Below are 23,221 nucleotides of genomic sequence, written 5' to 3' on the forward strand. Positions count from 1 at the left end.
GCCCATGTCTGTGTTTAGCTGTAAGTAAGTCAACCCGCCCCCCCTGATAAGCATCCGCTCTTTGTCTCTTTCCTGGCATTTTGATTGATTTTTGCTATGAAATATTTATTTATTTTATTATTAATAAATCATTTGTCGATTTCCAGCCTGTCCGTGTTTGTCCTTTCCTCCCATTGGTCGAGCATTGTCCGAACCGAGATAGACTGGGAGGTAATTACCACAGATTTGACCAAAAATCGTCGGCACGCACCAGCAGTTAAAACGCTCGTCCGCCCTAATTAAAATCTAATCAGATAACATTGGTGCTTTTCCGAGGGTGTGCTCCCCGCTCAGGTAACCATGTGACCTCTAGTTAAACAGAATAATTAGATGGTGGACACTGGAACTCATGGTTGACTGGGTGGCGTTCGTGGTTCCAAAACAACCCACCGTACCACAATGTTAATTGTGAGCAGTGGCCCCAGGTCCGGCTCTACCGAGGACAACCGGGGATTAATCCCCCTGAGTGACAAGCTGGTGTCTCGGTACCCATGGCCGCAACAATATATATATATATATATATATATATATATATATATATATATATATATATATATATATATATATATATATATATATATATATCCTGAGTACAAATAATCTCTATTATAATACCAAGCTTGCACACTAAAAACTTGGCTCGCCCTCACACGATCCCTATAAAATTGCTGTGGCACTTAGCGGACATGCCGACAATGTTTGGGAAGTCTTGGCGTTCCATAGTACCACTTGCATTTTGCACAATGCGTATTTTTGTCATTCCCCGTGTACGGTCTGTCATCTGCTACCAGCTATGTTGTACTGCTATCCCGTGCATGTGCACGGGTATCGCTGGTATATTTATATTATTAATCAATCGAAACTTGCACATGTATAACTTTAGGGTGCCCTCATTAATTAATCGCTGAACATTTCAGCTCCCTCGGTAAAATCCACTCAGAGGAGTAGATGATACATATCCATCCACACATACATACATTCCCTCCATCTATACTATAGGAGAGCCGTTTGTTTGTCTGTCCATCTGTGCGTGTGTGTCACCATTTTTTTCAGAGATGGCTGAACGGATCTTCGTCAATCGATGAGTGCCCGGGAATGTTTTCGGGTAAAAATATTTTTTGAACAATTTGAAAAAAAAAGTGTTTTTTTTTTTTTTGTATGTTTTTTTCTTCTAATCACTCTATCGTGCCTAAACCTTTGTAGCTGTGTGAAAGGTAATATATTAAGATGTTCCCTGAATCCATTCCTTCGGCTTACTGGGTTTTGGGAAATGTTTTAGGCACCAACAAAAAAAAATAGGGGGAAAAATACGATTTGATTTCTTTAAAATGCCAACATGGATAAAACAGCACCGGACAATGTCGGGTACCCATGTTAGTTATATATAGATAATAAAAATAATAATAATAATAATATAATATGAGTTCCTTTACAAGGGGCTTCAATGCAAAAGGAGGCTATTAAGTGAATCAAAACCTTCACTTTTATTACCAACATATGGTTGTTTGTCCATGGTTTATCCTTTTTAAATGCTGGGTGTCAAGCAAAGAAGCAGCACAGACCATTTTTAGTCTTTGGTATTACCTGGCCAGGGTTCAAACAGTCAACCACCCAGACTCAGAGCACACACTCTAACTGTAATGCCACCGAGTCTAGTTAAAAATGTCGCCTGTACTCAAGAAGACTTTTCTTCAAAAAAATAGTTATCAAACCAATGTATGATGTCACGCAATGTCTTTATACTAAAACCATAATATAACTGTGCCTGGTGTTGGCTTAATGGCTAGAGTGGTAGGCTTGGAAACCCAGGGTCCCGAGTTCAAATCCTGTTTTTATGTTGAATTAATACCAGGTGGGATTGATTCTGCCTGTTATCATTCTGAGGTTGGCAAAATGAGTGCCAGCTTGCTAGTATCCTGTGTTGAGCTGGTGTTCCATCCAGGATTGTGACCAATAGCCAAGAAGACTGCTTCGGCAGCACCAATGCTCTGTCGAGAGTATGGTCCCAATGGATGGATAATTATAATATAACTGGAAGGGCACATGGTAGAGCAATTACCTTTGTCATGCAATGCCATATCCATGAGAATGTATCGGGCCCAATGCATTTTTGGAAGATTAGGCTATATATCGTTGTTGGCCTGATTTCTCAATGGTGAAGAATCACTTTAAAAATTATAGTCGTTGGATGTGGATCCGGATCTTCACCAAAATCTATTCAGTTCGTCCTCGTTACACACATACCCCGTCCACAACTTTTGAGATATCCTGTACACAAACAAACAGACAGAAAGGGATGAAAACATAACCTCCTTCACCTTCGGTGGCGGAGATAACAAATATATTTTTCATGTCCTGGACTGAGCATAAGATCGTATTCATGACCCCTTGCTATGCAAGAGAAGTGAAAAGATGCTTTGAATGATGAATGGGCTACAAATCACCCCACACATTGTGAAAAGCCTTCAGGAACATTTCCATCGTTATCACCTTTAATACGAACATAGGAGCATGGATGCACATGCAACACACCAACAACAACAACAACAACAACAACAACAACAACAACGAAAAAGAGTCGATTATGTGCAAAGCAAATGCACACGTTAACCTTGAATGCAAATCCAAGTGCAATCAAACGGATACATTGTCTGTGTCCAAATCTATTCACTCGCTGCACTGATTCCATACAACTTCATATGGAACTTCAGTGTGGTGCCTATGCCATTTAAGGATTTCCCCAGAAGAATAGGGTGGATAATAGAGCAGGAAAGTGTGCCATGTGGCTTTTGAAGCTCACGAAAATGAATGCAGGGAGTTTATTCATTTGGTGGCATATCATTCTTGATAGAGACTGGTTAAAAAAAAAAATGTGCAGAATGTAACTAAAAACCCTGGGATTCCATTTGTTGAAAAATGCATAGAGGCAGGTGTCAGCAAGTGTCACTATATTATATTATGCACCTCAAGTTGGAGATGAACTTCAACAATTATTGCAGCCACAATGTTGACTAGCCAAGTAGTTATTTTCAATCAGCCAGAATCAAAATGAATACCTTGAAGAATTTGCAAATTTCACAACGCGTTGTGTTCTTGGTAACGGTAGAACTGTGCATCCAGTGTCATGCATCCATACGTGTTGGTACACAAAGACTAACTCGTCATGGATATAAAATAAGAAAATGTAACCAGATCAGAGCCAACAGTGAACCAACACGATATTTAAACATTGAACTGTGTTTAACCGTTTAAATATTACAATGCAACTAATGATATCATTTGAGGGCAGTTAAGACAATGGCCTGGCTGCATAAAATTCCCTCATCCTTGAAGAAGGATTCCCCTTCACATTGTGATTGTGATACCTTAGCGAAGGATTTCCTTGAAGGCTGAGGAAATCCTTCAGAGCCGTTGCTATGTTGGCAACCAATCAGATTGGGGAAAAGAGGAGGCGTCTGAAAGCTCGATGGCGGCGAAGCGATCTGCAAACTGGCTTCAGGAAGAGACAGAAGCACTAATGGAAGCTTTTCTCAAGCACAAGAGAGAAAATACATTGTGTTGTTGTATGATGTGTGTAATTACAATACAACACTATAACGATAAATGGTGTACAATTGTAAAATCATCCCACGATTAGGGTAAGACCTGGGTCCACAGGGTAAACCACGACTTCCCACGAGTTGAACGAGGCCCAACACGTCTCTCTACGGTGCGACATTGATGAGTTATGGACCCAGTAACACACTGCCTGCAACCTATTTATTACATACGCAGTTCACTTTTTCCCCCTGGGGTCACCATCAGGAGCAACTGAATTGGTATCTAAATAACCTGAATATGAAGTAATAAACGGGAGCACCATGAAAGTAGCACTACACTATCAGCACAGAGTAACAACTCATTCAGGTGCACCTGCAGTACCTGCACCAGAACACACCTTCACATCGGCCCAGCTATCATATGTTAAATACCATGGGGTTGTCAGTTCCATGGCGTTTATAATTTTTTTTATATAAAACATATTGTCATGGAAATGACTCCTGCAGGATCAAAGATCCAGAGTATAATTCTAATTATTCCTTAGTACATATTTTAGATCAGGGGAATATCATCACAGACATCAAGCGGGTTCAGGCAATCTCTAAAAACACATTTGCAATGTCTTGCATGGCAATAGTCATCCTATTCATGACCAGTTTCCATAAGACCACAATTTGTAAACTCAAAGGTTGGTGTTTAAAGATGGGGCAGTGATCCCTTGAGTTTAAAGGTTTTCAGGAAAAACTTACGGAATATTCGAATATACAATGATCCTTAAATTACGGATGTCCTTGAGGGGAAACTTGGAGGAAATATTGAAGTAAATCCTCAAATCTTTCCTAAAGAACGATTGATGCAACCAGGTCAATGTTTAAAAATAACCAGGCCAGGCCTCAAATAAAAACATTAAAAATTTTAATTAAGCAAATAATTTTGTGCAATCTTTGCCAGATATGTTAATAATGGCATCAAGGTGAATGATCCATAACTCTTGCTTTCAGTATATATTGAGTAAAAAATGACAACCTCATCATCATCATCATCATCATCATCATCATCCAACATGCCCAAAACAGAGTGTTGGTGCTGCCAAGGTAGTTATTCGGCTGCAATTCTGTATGGGTCACCACTCCAACTCGGGAAGTCAGAGCAGGAATTTGTTCAGAGTTCCGGCGAAAGCTCACCGACTCTTCGTGAAGGAAATCATGGGATCTTTAACATCCACCAATTAATGCCGGCTGACAGGATGCCCGGTTTAACGTTAATCCGTGGGACGCACACACATTCATGACTCACCCTGCTTGTGAAACACAGGGATGACAGTTTATAGCTCGGCCAAGATTCAAACCAAGGTGAAACAGCTCAAAGGCACTTGTGTGTTTACCTCGAGAGTCTAGATTCGAGACCATCCTGCCATCCGACTTAACCAAATGCTATATTAAATCAAAATGGGGGTGGAGGGAGAGAGCTATGGAGAGATTCATGGTGTCATTAATGACTTGAAATCGTCATTTTTATTTCTCTCATCATTTTTAGCTCACCTGAAATGTAATCCCGGGGAGCTTATGGGATGGCGCGTCGTCCGTCAGTCCGTCCGTCCGTCCATCAGTAAATACTTTCAACTTCTCTGAAACTACACATACGATTTCGATAAAACTTTACCACAACGTTCATCACCGTATACGTACCAAAGTTTGTTCATGGCATAAAAAAGAAATCGGGCCCGAAGGAGGTCTACAGGGGCTGCCCCCCAAAATAGGTATTTGCTTTCTTCTCCGAAACAACACACACAATTTCGATGAAACTTTACCACTGCCTTCATCACCCATGAAGTACCAAGGTTTGTTCATGACATAAAAAAAAAATCCAGAGGTATTTCCTTTCTTCCTCGTTACATATTTTGTGGGTCATCCATGCCTACCAGTGGTTGCCTGATTATCGAATCCAGCCGCTACCAGGTGAGTGCCCAGGGGTATTGCCCCCATGAATATATATATATATATATATATATATATATATATATATATATATATATATATATATATATATATATATATATATATATATATATATACAGTATACATACAATGGTTGGATCCTCGTCATAAGTAAAAGGTTACGAATTCAATTACAGAAAAAATTTCTGTCTTTTATCACCATAAGAAGGGTTGGGCATATTGGCCATAAATACCAGGCAGCCAAGGAAGGAACAAAACAAATGCTGCATTGATTATTCAGTACCAGCGAAGAACCCGTACATTAATTCCTCCAAAATTACGGATGGGTTGATTCCCCTAAAATTGACATAGTTTAGAATTACTGGAAATACTGCCTTCCCACCCCACCCCCCACTTCTCCACACACACACACACACACACACACAATGCCCTACATATTTACATACAGGGAATTGGGGTGCTCCCCCCAAGCCAAACGCAGAAAATACAATTTTCTTTTTCTGCTTAAAACCTTCCCTTGCACACCCTGAGTACAACCAGCAGTTTTCAACTCATTCTGTCCAGTGGTTCAGGAGTGCATGCAAGTCAAATAAACACACAAACAGACACTTCTCAAATTACAGTATGATGTGTGTGTGTGTTGTAGAAAATATAAACATAGTTTCAGCCAGTGTGGAACTTGCAGAATTTTCTCAAACAAACAATGTAAAGGGCAATTTATGCTCTTCATATTGCAACACTGAACTCAAATACAAAACCAGAACGGCACTCGGTTGAGTGCGTCGTCTCGCCTCATGTGCTCATTCTGAACAAAAATACCATAGTTAACTGTACATGCTACTTTTATATTCCACAACTATTATGGCCGATGTATGCGTACCATTAATGCACCCTATTATGTCATATACATTGGCAGTATCCATAGATTTGTTGATTATTATTGATTGGTCGTAAGGATATTTTGTGTGCATAAAATCATTTAATTAAAAAATTCAACTTTGTGCACATTAAATCGAAATTGCATCAATGAAGATTAATATGAAAAAAATATTTCAACCTGTATTCCCAATGGCTAGTCAATCATATGTATGAAGCTTATCATCAATCTGTTAAGGGGTTCTGGAGAAGAAGATTTTTTAAACGTTTTTATTTTCATTCCAATATCGCCGCCAGACCACGTGACCAATGATGTCATAAATATAATTCTTCACTCGCATCGGGCCGTGGATCAGATGTATGAAGTTTCAGATTTTTGGGATAAGGACTTTAATTCAACCAATTATGGCTGGAATGTTATCACCCGACATACCCCATGGGGAGTTGATGACATATGCCAAGTTTCAATTTTTTTTTCCATTTAGCGATTTCGGATCAGATGCCCAAAAATTCCCCTTTAATCCAATATGGCTGCCATACCACGTGACCCATGATGTTAGTGTTATCAATAAAATATTCTCCATGGGGAGTCCATCCTATGTTTAAGGTTTCGCATCCATCGGGCTAGCGGTTGCAGAGAAAAACGTGAAAGTATATAGACGTGGACACACAGATACACAGACAGACAGACAGGTAGACGTGGACGTTACAATCGTCTCGCATTCCCTTTGGGGTGACACTAATGATGAAACCTTGCTGGATGAATACAACTAAATGAAATATGATTCTGTGCCTCTAATTTATGTCTCAGAAGGGAATGCAACAATAATATATTTGAAATAATCTGTAACACGAGGGCAATTTCAAATTACTTCATGTTCTTATGGACCAACTCAGTTTTCAATCAATATCCAGTTCAACTTTTGGTAAACAGTATCAAGTGCAGTTACCTGCACTACAAGGTCCAGGCTCCGGTCATCCAAGAGGACAATCTGACACCTTCTACCTTCAGTCATCTGTAAGACACACACAGGCAGCAATGTGACGACTGTAGCCTGCACTTACACATTATTATTCCAGTTAATAACAACATGGAGGTCAACACAATGATATCATTAGCGGATACTCAAGTATAATGAACTACTTGGGGAATATGGATTCATCTGCTGGTGTTACATGCATAGTATAACATGCATTCAAGTAGCTCTAACAATTTCCTGATGACAGGCAAGGTGTACAACTGATGAATGGTGACTATGGCATGAAACAGCACAAAATAATTTTAGGAGCACAAAACACAGCATTTCCAGATTACCCGAATCTCATCCATACATTGTCAGCAATGCACTTTGACAGAAGTTCAGATATGAGAATAATATGCATTTATAGTTGCAGTATCACTGTCATTCCACAAAGGATATCTGAAGAGTGAAATAGATTCAACATATGAGACAATCAGCCCAGCTATAAACTGTTATCCCGGTGTTTCGCAGGCAGGGTGATTCACCAATGTGCATGCCATCCCAGCTCGGTGGACATAAAACTAAATTCCAAATTCCTGCCAGAACTTCCTGTGTTGAAGTGGCAATCTGTCCGGGATTGTAATCCAAGCCAAGAAACTGCTTCAGCAGCACCGATGCTCTGTGAAGAGTATGCATGGTACATGAATGCCTGGTGTTGGCTTAATGGTTTGGGTGATGGGCAATGGATCCTCAGATCCCGAGTTCAAATCCCACTCGGCTGTTGAGTTAATATCAGGTGGGGTTAACTCGGCCTGTCATCCTTCCAAGGTCGGCAAAACGAGTGCCAGCATGCTGGTATACTGTGTCAGAGTGGCAACCTGTCCAGTATTGTGCCCAATAGCCAAGGAGACTGCTTAGGCAGCACCAATGCTCTGCACAGAGTATGGTCCTGATGGATGGATGGATGGCACATGATGGTGATGATGATTATATGAGATGAGATAAACAAGGACAAATTATTCCGTGTATAATGTTAGAGAAGATAAAGTGAAATTATTTTGCAAAATATTGGTGACAATTACATTATGATTACAAAAATTACTTGCTATTTTCAACAAAATAAAAATTCAACAAAGCAATTTGCTTGCTTTAACTTGATTCTTTCTGTGCCTCTAATCATTCAGATCAGGTCATTCTACCTTGGGCATGCTGCTTCTGCTCTCCCAACAATGGATAGAGGTGCTCAATGTCAGACATTATATCAGGGCCATCTCTCGAAGATCATCTTGAGCACTCAATCCAGTTTGGCATCCTGCCCTGCTTGCCAAACTCTCTGCCTTGTGGCATCCAAGGCCAACTCCACACATGCCTCTCATCTCTTCTCCCTGTCAAGGCTGGAGTTTCCCAAGGCAGTGTTCTGGGCCCAGTCCTATTCCTAACCTTCATAAACGATCTCTCTGGAAAATCCTCCATCTCTTTGCTGACAACTACACACAGCCTCTGTCGTAACATCCCACATGCTTCAGATAGACAGGCAGCAGCACTTCCTTCTTTGCAGACCTTGATAGAATCGAAAAGGACAGCCTGGCAAATCCTCCCATCTATTCTCTTAACAATCCTCTTGAAGAAGTTCAGTCACTCAAACTTTTGGACCTCACTATCAGCTATGATCTTTCTTGGGCAAACCAAACTTTACAACTGGTCTCCAAAAACCTCCAAAGCCAACTGGGCATCCTCCATCATACAAAGTTCTCCTTAACACACCTGATCTCTCCATCATCTACCACCTCCTTTCTGGTCTTGCACATTCTGCTCTTTCTGTGCTTTGTCCCCCACGCCCCTCCCCAGGTCTCTACAGGGCGTACGTGGTCTGACACAGCAACCCCCTTCTGGTGAAACTCATAAAATGCAGAATCACTGCTCACTTCCAATCATTCCTTCCTCTTTTTTACCCAACTGTGGAATAAACTTCCACATTCTCTTCAATCTCATTATTCCCTCCAGGTCTTCAAGACAGTTGTTCACCACCATCTCAGACAAACTCTCATCCTTAACCATGAACTTTTCTAACCCGATTAACCCTCCCCATGCCCAACTCTTTCCAAGATTCCAGTTTTTCTTTCCTGAGAGTTTGCTTCTATATCTATCTTGTCCTGCCCTAGCCCTCATTCTTCACCACATCCCTTATTTATCCAAGTCTCCCTCTATTTTGTCCCTCAACCCTGCTGTTGGTATGTTTTCACCCTCTCTTTCTATTGTTCCTTTTGGTGTGTTCCATCCTGATTCATTCTATGTTCTAGCTCCTCCAAGAGACATTGAATTACCTTCTACTCCTACTATGACTTATTTAATGGCCCCAATTATTCATACCATATTGTGGCGTCAGCCGGCGAATGCTTTTGGCCCAAAACTTTTATTCACCTGCTGACCAGTCCTGATGTTCAACTGAAGATGGGAGGAATTTTTAATTTGCTTAGGATGCTGGCTACACAACTGGCTTATTCTTTAGAGACATGATGGGATCTTTAACACCCACCAACTCATAAAAGCAGACATGTCCTCCAGTTTAACATTTTTTGATGAACAGCACACAAATTGATGAATCGCCCTGCATACGAAACACCATGGTGAGTTTATAGCTGGGTCGAGATTTGAACTCAGGAGAGACAGCACAAAGGTAAGTGCAGGTGCAGTGCCTCTAAAGTCTAAGTGATTCTGCTAGCCCTTATATTTAATTACCTTCTTCATGTCAATATACTGTATATTGTCACAACAAAGCCAGCTATCATATTTGGAAGGTAGAAAAAGCAAGAACAAAGAAGGTCACAGGGGTACTAAGCATTGCCCAGTGATGTTCTAATCCTGTTGGCATTTTAAAGAAATCAAATTTTGTTTTTTTCCTATTTATTTTTTTGTGGGGGCCTAAAACACTTCCCTCCACCCACTAAGAATAGGGTCAGGGATCATTTAATATAATATTACCATTCACATAGTTAAAAGGCTCCGGCACTTAAAAAGTGGTTTGAAAAAAAAAAATCCAACTATTTCTTTTCAAAACTTCAAAAAAATGTTTTTGCCTAAAACACTCCCTGTCACTCACTGATGAACCTCTGAAAATTTGATGAATATCTGTTCAGCCATCTCTGAGAAAAATGGTGACACACAGACAGACAGACAGACATTTCTCCTATCCTGGTGGACTATCGATAGTCTACCAGGATAGGAGGTGGATTTATGTAGAGTTTAACAGTTAAAACTGAAACAGACAGGCTGTGGGAATATAAAAGTATCAATGGTTTTGCCAAATAATCAGAAATAAATTAAAGTTTGATCATGTGTTGGAGTTCAGGCTGTCTTACAACAATATCGAACAATGTCAATCCATATTGTTTTTCCATCAATCTACTTGATTCATCTCATCTTTCCAAAGCATAAAAAAATGTCTTATCTGCTCACTCCAATACATTTGCAAACATCGTTGCTGTCACTGTTCTTATCCGACTGTACGGTGTCAATTTGCAGCTCGAGTTGTACAGGACTGTATCATTTCTGTTTGGTATTTTGGCTTCTCACCATTTCTGTGTCAATGTAATTCACACTTGAGTAATTTGTAATAAGTTTTGTTCTGTAACTGATAACTGGGTCGTTTCTGTGTCAGAGTTTCCAACCCAGCACATCAGAATCACGTCCAGTGTTTGTAAGTACACCATACAGCTTGGATGGAAACCATCACGGCGAACAAATATTACTCCTGTGCGTGAGGGACATCCCGTGCTTCGTTTAAACGTTCCAAGAATACAAGTCCAGGAAAGTGTGGTGAGTTTATAATAAATAGTGCACCGTCCCAACTCGCAATTCACGTTTCAAATGGCTAATGAATAGAATGGGCTTTCAAATAGGTCTTAATGCATGTCTGGAACAATAATTGAGACACAAGTTATGGTTAGGAGCAATTCCAAGGGGTTCAACATAGATTGCACATTTCCATGATTCATGTCAAATGCGTTCAAGCAATTCGTACTACATGCTATGATTTAAACATGAATGTTCTAAGCATCACAGGATTTATTTATTTTAATTTTTTTTTTTTTTACCAGTAGAAAGCCATTTCTCTTTCTCTCTACTCGAGGCAGAATTGCCAAATGCTGGAGAAAAGCTGTTGATTATTTCACTGCTGAGCAGAAAAAGGTGCATTTCAATACATCTCTCTTTTCGCAGAATGGACTAGCTCTGGGCAAGGGATGTTTGAAAATTGAAGTTCATTATAATGACTACATCAGACTGCTGGCAGCACCCATTGGTGACTACGTTGGTAACGGTGTGGGTTTCAAATCTCCTGATCTTCATTAATTTACGTAGTAGTGCCCCAATTTCCAAATCTATCTTACAATGTGGAGTTGAGTGGTAGTAATAAGCTCCCCTGTGAGTTGTCTAATCAAGTTTTGATGAATAATTCGATCAGATTTAACTATAAACTGTTGCACTGATTTTAAAATTATTATCAAGGAGGATATTACAGTACTGTATGGATTGCTTTCCGAAAGGAGACATTATGCCAATTCATGAAGGAGGCATCAAGTCAAAGATGGATCGTTTCAAAATCTTGGCGTGGATACGAGTCCTGCTTGGCTCTTCCATGTTGACCAGTTTTTTGAGTCCCCTTTATAGCTCGTTTTTTATTTTATTTTATCTTTTACATTGTTAAGTGTAATTGTGTTGATTGCCATCATCAAATATCCTGTACATTTTCCTATACTTGTTTGCAACTTGTTAAGGTCATCACAGTGTATGCCGCATGCTCGACTAGTTTCCATCCTTGTTTTCCATTTTCATCTGCCATCTGTCTCTTCGATCACCCCAAAACTGTTCTTTAAAACATGTAGATGTCCTTGGTCTTAATTGTTGGCGGCAGTACCATACCTCCATTATTAGTTCATATCCTGTTACATTATTCAGTTATGTTCATTGTTGTCTGGATCCTTCCTCCCTAACTCAATATCCTCACTCTGGTTCCTCTCTCAATTAAACTAAAACAAATATTTTGCAATACAACATAACAAAAATAAATACTTATATTTTTTAAAGGAAAAATAATATTGGAATTTTTTTTCTTTCCATTCCCCTCATCCCTTAGTTATTCATTCCCTCTTTCATTTCTCACGTGCTCCTCTGTGGGATTAGGGTCTCGAGCATTATTAGTCACGCCCTTTCCTGTAGGAATGGAGAGGCTATTATAAATCGGTGTGTGTGGTGTGTCTGCACACAGATAAGCTTAAAATACCTGTGGGCAACCTACTTTAATACAACACCCATGGTGTGGGAAAGGGGTCACCGAGACAAATAGTCTGAAGGCTACAGTTATTCATGGGTACTCATAGTTATATTGGCGTACTCACCACATGTACATAGTTACATAGCCATGAGTATGTCTGTTACCTTTTTGTTTTCTTCTATTGCCATGTTGCTGCTCATATCCTCGATTGCATTGCATCTCTCATTGTTTTGATAATCATACGAGCGTTCCTCTTTACCTTTCAAAACATTAAAATTATCACTTATGTACAACGCAATCTTTGCTTTCAATAAAGAAGTTGGACGCCACTTCAAATTCACATTCTATACCCACCCGTATGCTGGTTAAAGAGCTAATTATTATATAAAAGGAGGAAATTACAAAAGAGTTATGTTCATCTTCAACAAGGTGACTTGACTTTGGCTTCTGATCTCACACCACCGTGTCTTTATGACAACGAATAGAAAGCACTTCATGGAAATAAAGAAACATCAAATAAGATTCCCAAATCAGCAATAGTGAACAAAAAGGGATATGCAGCTGAAGTTTTCAGTGTCTGACCATGCTATCTGCTGTTGTCCCAAGTGAAACATAACATTTTCATAACATCTTTTAAAGGATGGTGCATGTTGTAAGATACTATTTTGAGATCACATTTAAAAACAACATTATAACAACATTACTTTTGTTGAAACGTTTTGAAAAATAAATTCATGTTTAGCTCTATCCGTATACGCTGTGACATTGTGTAAACATTTATCATCATGTGTTTATAATAATTATATTGTGTGATTGTGTTATTTGGGGTGCTCATTGGGTTCATATGCTGAATAGTTTCCAAGTTTGAATGAGAACTGATGAACTGAATGAAAATAATGGATAATTCAATTTTAAATATTACCTTTTAAGGACGTGGAAATTGGCATTGAATAACAGTGTTATGATCATGCAGGCACATAAGTGATCTTCAGAAAAACGGAATCAATTCTTCTTTGTTACATACCCAACCTGTTCACCAAGTTTCGTCCAAATCCGTCCATAACTTTTTGAGAGATTGGGTTATGTATCGTTTTTGGCCCAATCTCTCAATGGTGAAGAATCACTTAAAAAAATTCGAGTATCCAGATCCGAATCCGGATCCAGATCTTCACCAAAATCTAACCGTTTCTTCCTTGTCACACACCGAACCTGTTCACCAAATGTTGTCTGAATCAGTCTGCAACATTTTGAGATATCCTGCTCCCAAACAATCAGACAAATAGACAGATTTATATAATCAAACAATCAGACAAATAGACAGAATCAGACAAATAGACAGGTAAATAGTAGTGAAAACATCACCTCCGTCTACCTTCGGTGCAGGAGGTAATGATTTGTAATTATCAAGATAAGCGTAGTTTTATTAAGAAAATAAACCTCGGCCTAATCGATTGTTGCTTCATTCTCTCAATAATCTCAATAAACAAGTTGGATTACATATATTCCAACTTGAGCCAACCTCTTCCTCCCCCACCCCCAACCTCATTCAGGATCCCTGGCTATGCCTCTGACCTGACATCAACAGCTCCTTGAATTCCTTCAACAGATTGTTGCATTTGAAATATTGCAATCCACACCCATGATTATGTATCAAAGGTCAAAATGTGCACGATGTCATCAGTATGAACCGTGAACAAAATATTGTACTTTTAAAGAACCCAAATGATGAAATGATACAGAACGAACATATCTCATGGTGGTGGAACATTTGCATCCTCCGATTCCTACAAGGAGTGGTCCTTTGGCTGGAAATAACATGGTCACAATGTCATTCAGTGTTGAGTGCTACTTTCTCCAAATGAGATGTCCACTTGGAAATCGTTCTAACAGTGGAACATTACAATTGCAACAGCTCCATCATGAACCTTCCTCCTCAATCACTTCCAGTTGGAGGCGAGCTATATAGTCTCTGAAGTCAATTTAGTGAATGGCTCCAAGGAAGTAAAAATCAGTAAGTGTTCTACTGAGACAGTAAATGTCGAATCTGTTTTTGACCACCTCCTTACTCAACTACAGGGGGAGCACTCGGTAGAGTGCAAAACCTCCGCCGCCAATACTGCTGGGTCACTTAAGTGAACCTGATATCCTATTCATTGTAGGTCAAAACGGATCAGACTCTACTGAACCACGATTGAATAAACTAAACTCGATCGACGTGCATGTAGAAATGCCCAAAAAATAAAATCGAAATTTTTTTGAAAAAAAAGGTGCAAATTTGTTTTGTTTTTTTCTCTAACAATTTTTTTTTTTGGGTGGTGCGGGGGGGGGGTTGGAAATCACTTAAAACATGTTGAAATGCAAAAAAAATTCAAATATTTTTCAAATAAAATCGAAATTTTTTTGGGCTGGAAATCACTTAAAACATGTAGAAATGCAAAAACAAAAATTCAAATATTTTTTCAAAATGGCCGCCATAGCGGTCATATTGGACTTTGGACCAAGTCCAAAATCTAATGGCATGATCCTTGGACCATCCCTAATCCCCCCACCAAGTTTCGTCGAAATCCGTCCAGGAGTTTTTCCGTAATACTGTTCACAAACAAACAAACAAACGGGTGAAAACAGTAACCTCCGTCCATCTTCGATGGCAGAGGTTAACAACTACATCTGTTTAATAGTTCTCAATGACATGGCACCCTTTTCTGAAAATTACAATGCATGTCATACTGTTCAGGTGCAGACGTTCTGTTAAATTGTTTTTAATCAAATTTAATCATTAGTTTTGCATGTAGCTCACTTTACATAAGGAGGAAGAGATTGGGACCATACTCTGTGCAGAGCGTTGGCGCTGCTTAAGCAGTCTCCTTGGCTATTGGGCACAATCCTGGACGGGTCGCCACTTCGACACAGTATACCAGAATGCTGGCACTCATTTTGCCGACCTCGGAAGGATGACAAGCCGAGTTAACCCCACCTGGTATTAATTTAACAGCTGAGTGGGATTTGAACTCAGGACCCGAGGATCCAAAGCCCGCCACCCTAATCATTAAGCCAACACCAGGCATACTTTAGATTGTGGATTCTATATTCACTATAAATGAAGTATAAACAAGCAGAATGAGGATGTTGAAGGTTGATGACAAGGCGATTACTCATGCCAGCAATTCTGCAATTTCAGTCACAATGGAATTCATAATTTTGCTTGACCTGGTCTCGTACTTCGGATGTAAGGAATTGAAATCGTGAAACAGACTTTCTTGCTGGGATGCCACAGTATCATTATTATTATTATTATTGGCATGGTCGTGCTCACCATATTTTGGGTGCAGAGTAACACAGTTCCTTGTGAGCTCTCTAATCTGGGTTTGATTCCCGACTCGACAATATACTGTCGGATCAATGCCCCGTAGGCCGAGTAGTACGTTACAAAGTGTGCCGTTCCCCAGATGGATGTTAAGCTGAGCGTTCTGTCTGCTAGCATGAGCTGGTGGATGTTAAAGATCCTGCGATGTCTTTCGGGAATAGTAGGCAAGGTATCACTGACTCCCTGAAATGTCGGACTCTATATGAGACCCCACATTTACAATTAATGGCAAATTAAACACAAATTTCGAGAAATGATAATTACTGCAGTAGATCTGTTCATTGTTGAATTTTTCATGTCCACATGAAAAATGCAGACTTAATCGAATAACACAACTGGGGGAATTTCCAAGTATTTTTTTTGCAGATGCAGAGGTCTTGCCTTTAAGGGTTACTGATTCACTGTGAAAAGCATGTGATATTTCAAAGAAATTCAAAGGTTTTCTTTGGAACACCACACAGCCTATGGTTCCAATGTCACATAACCACAGGGTGTAAAGTCAATTCTGACTCATCAGTTATTCCCCCAGAATTATGGATGACATCATTCTCCCAGAGTTGGCAAAACTTGTACTGCCGTCTGCCCCATCACCCCCTCCCCATACACTTCTACCGAGAGCGGTGCTACACGATACACATTTTTTAATGTTCCCTTGCTTTTTATATCTTATTTTATTTTATTTATTTAAGCTACCAAACCTGCACTGTCATGACCAACATATATTGTTTGTCTGTGCTCTGCCCTTTTAAATGCTGAGCGCCAAGCAAGGAAGCAACACGTACCATTTTTGAAGTCTTTGGTACGACTCAGCCAAGGTTCGAACCACTAACCCCCCAGACTCAGAGTGGACACTTGAACGAACCATTATGCTTGGTGATGACTATTTACATGGAGAGAATTGGGATCCTCCCCTCATCTGGAACCTCTGGGACAATGAATCTTTTTATGCCTAAAACATCAGCACATGATGCCAGGGTGATGCATGCAATGCTGGGAAGAGCAATTAGCACGTGATGCTGCGATCATGCATTCAAATCCCATAAAATGTATTCATTTGTCCAACCCTCCAATATTATAGGAGTCCTGTATGGATTAGCCTGTGCTAGCTTTGCAAGCGAAAGGACATGGGTTTGATTCCCAGAAGGGTTGAAACCTGAAACAAGTTTCCTTATTCCAAAAATGCCTCTTTTACCTACAAGTAAGTCTGAACCAATTGCTAGTTGATTGGCAGAACACTTTCCAGGGTAACGTAATGGTCCTGCCAGGGTGGGAAGCAAGTGGTCCGGTCTTCTTGGATATCCCTTGATACCAGGTTACCCTGCTTGCTATCTCAGAATGTAGTCATTGTGGGAGCAACAGCTTTTGCATTATAAACAAATTCACATGATCAGGTGTTCACATGTAATATGGCTATGAAGGATCTCCATGTAATTCGTGTAAAAGTACATTTTTTAGAAACATTCCATAATTTTTATTGAAGCATTCATAATACTAGCACGTAGGAGCGTGCCCGTAGGTGCGGGCCCGTAGGTGCGTGCCAGTATGTGTGGCTTCGTTGCTTCGCTCTCGTAAATGACGACTAGATTGGGGCAATTTTTAAATTAGGTCGGACCAACCGTATCATAAATGGCCATAACTTGGGAAACACCTGGGAAACACACTTAGGTCCCCAGCGTCAATTGTGATGCCATATCAAACGAATAAGAAGAAGAATTGTGACGCCCCTCTCTCTCGTCCCCCCCCCCCTCGTCTCGCCCCCACTCTCACCCCACCCCCTCTCTCGCCCCTCCTCTCCCCCTCTCTTGAATTGTGACGCCCTCTCTCTCACCCCCTCTCTCACCCCTCTCTCACCCCCTCCTCTCTCCCCCCTCCCCTCTCTCGCCCCCCTCCCCCTCCCCTCTCTCGCCCCTCTCTCTGTAAATGTATTCACAAATGTCTACAAGGCACAACAATTAATTCAAACCTTGGGAAAAAACAGCTTTCAAACCCTTGGGTTTGGAAACCTGTTTCCCTTGGGAAAATTCAAACCTTGGAATTAATTAATAATTTGAACAATTAATTCAAACCTTGGGAAAAAACAGCTTTCAAACCTTGGGAAACACTTGGGAAACAGCTGAAACGGATGAAGAACGATATCAAACCTTAAAAAGGCACATACTCAGGTCCCCAGCGTCGATTGTGACGTCATACCAAACAAAGAAGAAGAAGAATTTATGACGTGAATCGTGCAAAAAAACCCATAAATAAATAAATATTAATTGTGACGTCATAGCACCGTGTCCTGTCATTGGTTGACAGACGTTATTGGTCATGATTGGTTGACAGACAATATATAGGTCGTTATTGGTTAACAGACATTGGTCATTGTATCACGTTATTCTTTTTATTACTGCCAATTATTGTGCTATTATTATTATTAATATGCTGTTATCATTATTCTGAGATTTGCCTGGTGTTGGCACAGTGGTTAGGGCAGTGGCTTGGGACCCAAGAGGTCCTGAGTTCAAGCCCCGTTGGGACACTGAATTAATATATGTATGTATGTATATATATATATATATATATATATATATATATATATATATATATATATATATATATATATATATATATATAAATACCAAGTCGAAAACACCAGGGGGTTGACTCAGCCTGCCATCCTTCCGAGGTCGGCGAAATGAGCACCAGTTGTACTTGGCCCAGTGTATGCCCCGGTTAGAATAGGTGTACCATATCCCTGTGTGTCGTAAGAGGCGACCAGGGTTGCGTCAGGAAGGGCATCCGGCGTAAAAACCTATGCCAAATCATTATGCGGACAACAAAACGAATTTCCATACCGGATCGGTCGAGGCCCGGGTTACCAACGACCGCCACCGGTACCGGTGGTCAGCATGGTACCAGTGGAAATTGTGCTACTGCTGGGCGAAGGAGGAGAAGGAGACGGGGAAGGCGAGTCCGGAGGCAGTGGGAGAGGGGGAAGGGTAGAAGTGTGGAGGTGAGAGTTGGAACTCTGAATGTTGGGACGATGACTGGCAAAGGGCGAGAGTTGGCTGATATGATGGAGAGAAGAAAGGTGGACATACTGTGTGTATATCGGGAGAAGGATGTTGAAGATGAAGCCTGCCAGGCAGGAGGAGAAGAGGAAGGCCAAAGAAGAGGTTCATGGATGCGGTGAGGGTGGACATGCGGGTGGTTGGAGTGTCAATGGAAGATGTGGAGGATAGAGCGAAATGGAGACGGTTGGTCCGCTGTGGCGACCCCTAACGGGAGCAAGCCGAAAGAGGAAGAAGAAAAAGAAGAAGAAGAAGTTATCATTATTCTGAGATATCTTTGGGAAAAATGGCATGATAAGGTGGAACGACACTTTAGCTGTGATATATACACCTTTCCAACACTGAAAAAAAGCAATAAATGGCCGTAACTTGGGAACCGCTCATCCGATCAATATCAAACCTTGAAAAGGCACATCCGCGGGTCCCCTGCAACATTCCTGGCAAGTTTCAATCAGATAGGACTGGCAGTTGTGGAGAAACGGCAGTCACAGACAGGCGCACACACACACACACACACACACACACACACACACACACACACACACACACACACACACACACACACACACACACACACACACACACACACACACACACACATTGCTGGAATGAAAGATAGATATTTTTTTACAGTGCTCCAAGACTCATGGAAAAGCTTGTATATAAATCACAAGCGGGACAAGACATTACAAGGGACCATGCAATGCACTATTTATGTGGATTACAATAGTTTGTTCATTGTTCATTCACAACACAAGGCTGCAGGGTAGCATGATTGGCTGAGGACATAGCTGTGCCTCTGATGCAATTCCCTCTGCTGACAAAGGTAGGAATTTGGAATTTGAACATGGTGCCGGCGATAGCTCACCTACTCTTCACGGAGGACACCATGGGATTTTTAACGCCCACCAACGAATGCTGGCAGACAGGACACCAGTTCAACATCCATCTGAGGGATGGCACACACATTGATGAATCACCCTGCCTTTGAAACACCAGGATGACAGTTTATAGCTGGGTCAGGATTCAAACAGGCTAGACAGCTGAGGCAAGTGTGCGTACCTCTAGGCCATCATGCCAGCCCACAACGACTCCAATTGACAATGATAAAATCCAAATAGTATTGAGGAACCCAGACAGACATATACATGAGCTGTGTACGTAGATGAGAGCGCCAAATCGGCAAAATAAATATTTTAGAATCGAATATTCATCTTCGTGAAGTCTAATGTACATGGCCAGACTGTTTAAACAATGGGTTTTTATCAACTGAAAGCTGATAAGAGTATGTCAAACAACCGTGGGAAGATAGGTGCGGCTGATGTTTCGATTGTGAGCCCTTCATCTGAGCAAGGGTTTGGATGATGACTCAACTCTGGCAGTTAAGGGAAAGTCCAAGAATTTGTGCATGTTGTGTATGGGACATTCAGAAAGTTTAACCCTCGGAAAAGCAATTAAGATAATCATTGATTTCAGTGATTTTTATTCTCATGTTGGACATCTGCAAGGAGAATACCCACAATAATTTGCATGTCATTAGTCCTTGGGATGATGATTATGTAATTAAAGAAAACATGGTGTGTTACGTATGGGACCACAAGAAACAATTTTTCAAATAAATATGCTCAAGTTCAATGTTCTCTGAAAGTATTTTATCATTCACCAGAATTTTCAGTGTGGAGGAAGTTGAAACACTTGCGTAACTAATCACAAATTCTCTTACAGAAAAAAAAATACACAGTAGTCATCAAGAGAGATTAATTAGTGTTAACAAAGGTCACGTTACGTATGGGACAAAATTCTCCATCGGCTTTACATGCGATATATACATTTTTGGTGTAAATTGCCTTTCATAACACAATCAACAGGCTTGAACACATTTTGACACAAAGATCCAACATTTAACATTTAGAAACTCAGCAATTCATGTGGTTGGATATGAAATCGTGATCATCTGATTATTAGGTGTTAAAAATGCAAAATTATTTTAAATTAGAATCATATTAACCATGGTTTAGAAGTACTTCTGAAGAAAATGAAATGCACAACTTTATTGTGGACATGCACAAAAATATACTACATAAAATTATTAAACCAGGACAGGACGCGTAGGACAGATCTGTTTTAGTGTGTGTACAAGCAATGAAGATAAACAAAAGAATTTGCATCGAGTAATTTGTTGGTAATTTTTTTTTTTAATGCTCATATAGATTTTGGTTTTGATTTGTCTCAGGACCTCAGGGCTTTAGTACATTCAATAGAAGTAATAATACGTAGATGTAAACATTGATCAACTGGAATAAAAACATCAAATCTGGCAACGTAGTTATAATATGGACTACTTCCACTTACACAAGGGAATAGGAGGAGGTATTAATTTTGTGGAAAAGGGAAACACTGTACATATTCCAGTACGTTTCATAGAAAACTAGAAACTTAGATGTGCCTGAAATAATGATAAACAAAACTCATATCTTCTTCAAAAGGAGGTTACACCCCTCTTTGCAAAGGGAATGATCCCATATTGTTTAGTCTGCCTTAAATTGGGCCATGTGTGGACAGGTCTCATCAGAATACATGAATGCCCAAAATGAGTCCTGGCCAAAGTAGTGGTCAGATCTTGGCAATGTTGAAGTAGTCTTTCCCACAGATGTTGCAAGCAATGGCCCATACATCACATTAAAAAATTATTTGTGAACTAATTATCTACTTATATTTTAAGTTAGAAACAGGATATATGACCAATACATGATGGATTAGAACTTCTGAAAATGGCATAAAAACATTTTCAAACTTTTTAGTTTAATCCTAAAAAATCCATATAAAATTGTTACGGATGCAACATTGCTTATTAAGAACAGGCCTAATTTGCATAATTAACGAAGTGAACATTTTTTTTATTGTGTATTAAAAGGGCATGGAAGAGTATTCATGTCCATGTAAATAAATTGTTGTAAAATTTGGCTTAATTTACTACGTCACTATTTAAAATTGTCCAATACGAAACACCTAATTTGCATATATGTAAATTAGTTTAGTGATTTCACACCTTTTACCGATGACTTTGCCAATGTCTTTCAAAGATTAATAAAATCTCACATTCAGACATGAAAATCTCATTGAAATTAGAGCAGTGACATGAATATGAAATAAATTCTGCCATCTGAGGAGACCTTCTCTTGGACTTGCCCTGAATCTACTCTTGAAAAATTTAGGTGTATAAAACCCATTGTTAAATATTTTACACTTTTACAAATGCCCATGCAATATATTTCAGGAATAAAGATAAACTCTGCTGTGTTGATGCATGTGAATTACAGTGAATGACTTTTGAAATTGGAGTTAAAGTTTATATCATTCTGTGAATGAAAGGCTTGTGCAGGCCAAAGAGAAAATACATCAACGAGCAAAGGGAGTAGAGACATTGAGAATTTTTGCTGCTACAAAAGGTCTCACAAGCCTGGGTATCAGTAAACAGGAAGGTAATTTAATGTCATACCATTGCATCCAGAGGTCAAGTGCATTTTCATTCACTTTAACCCATCATCTAGCCCTGCCAATTGGTAAGAGATAGCCAAGGGATCACAGCAAGAGAAATATCATGTTGAATGCGATGTGCGAATCTGGTTTTAACATTTGGAAAAGAGAAACTTTGCACTTAACTACATTTACTGTATCTGTGTTTTGTAAATTTATGTAAACTTTGTGCACCATTCAAAAGATTGAGAGAAACAGTACAGTCTGACTTTAGTCAAAAACAACCTTACTCAATGTCACAATACATTCAACTCTTTGAACCCTGAGCTCCTCGGACTTTGGGCTCCCCCATCCTGGGCCCGCTCGAGAAAAATCCGGCTGCTTGGGTATATGGGGGTTTGAATAGTGGCCGGTAAACTGGCCACTCGGGCATATGGAAATTTGAATTGCAGCTGGGAAACCAGCCACTCAAATTTATGGAAGTTTGAATTGAGGCTGGTAAACTGGCCAATGGGTGTATGGACATTGGAATAGTGGCCGGTAAACTGGCCACTCGGGCATATGGAAATTTGAATTGCAGCTGGGAAACCAGCCACTCAAGTTTATGGAAGTTTGAATTGAGGCCGGTAAACTGGCCACTCGGGTATATGGGCATTTGAATAGCGGCCAGTAAACTGGCC

General features: G+C 40.0%; 1 protein-coding gene across 5 annotated transcripts in view; it reads right to left on the reverse strand.

Annotated features, from left to right (window-relative positions):
• The window catches only part of LOC147018519 (FERM domain-containing protein 4A-like), a 370,473-nt gene that overhangs the window by 298,145 nt on the left and 49,107 nt on the right, over positions 1–23,221 (reverse strand). For 4 of the 5 annotated variants that reach the window (XM_085898238.1, XM_085898240.1, XM_085898235.1 and 1 more), the window contains exon 2: positions 7,364–7,429. In XM_085898238.1, coding sequence (XP_085754364.1) covers positions 7,364–7,429 — 66 coding nt within the window. Of the gene's footprint in view, positions 1–7,363; positions 7,430–19,094; positions 19,191–23,221 lie in introns of those variants that run through there. The other variant, XM_085898237.1, reaches the window with a different exon arrangement.

This window comes from Eptatretus burgeri, chromosome 10, assembly GCF_056783735.1.
Source record: "Eptatretus burgeri isolate ZD-2024b chromosome 10, Ebu_testis_v1, whole genome shotgun sequence".
Classification (NCBI taxonomy): Eukaryota; Metazoa; Chordata; class Myxini; order Myxiniformes; family Myxinidae; genus Eptatretus; species Eptatretus burgeri.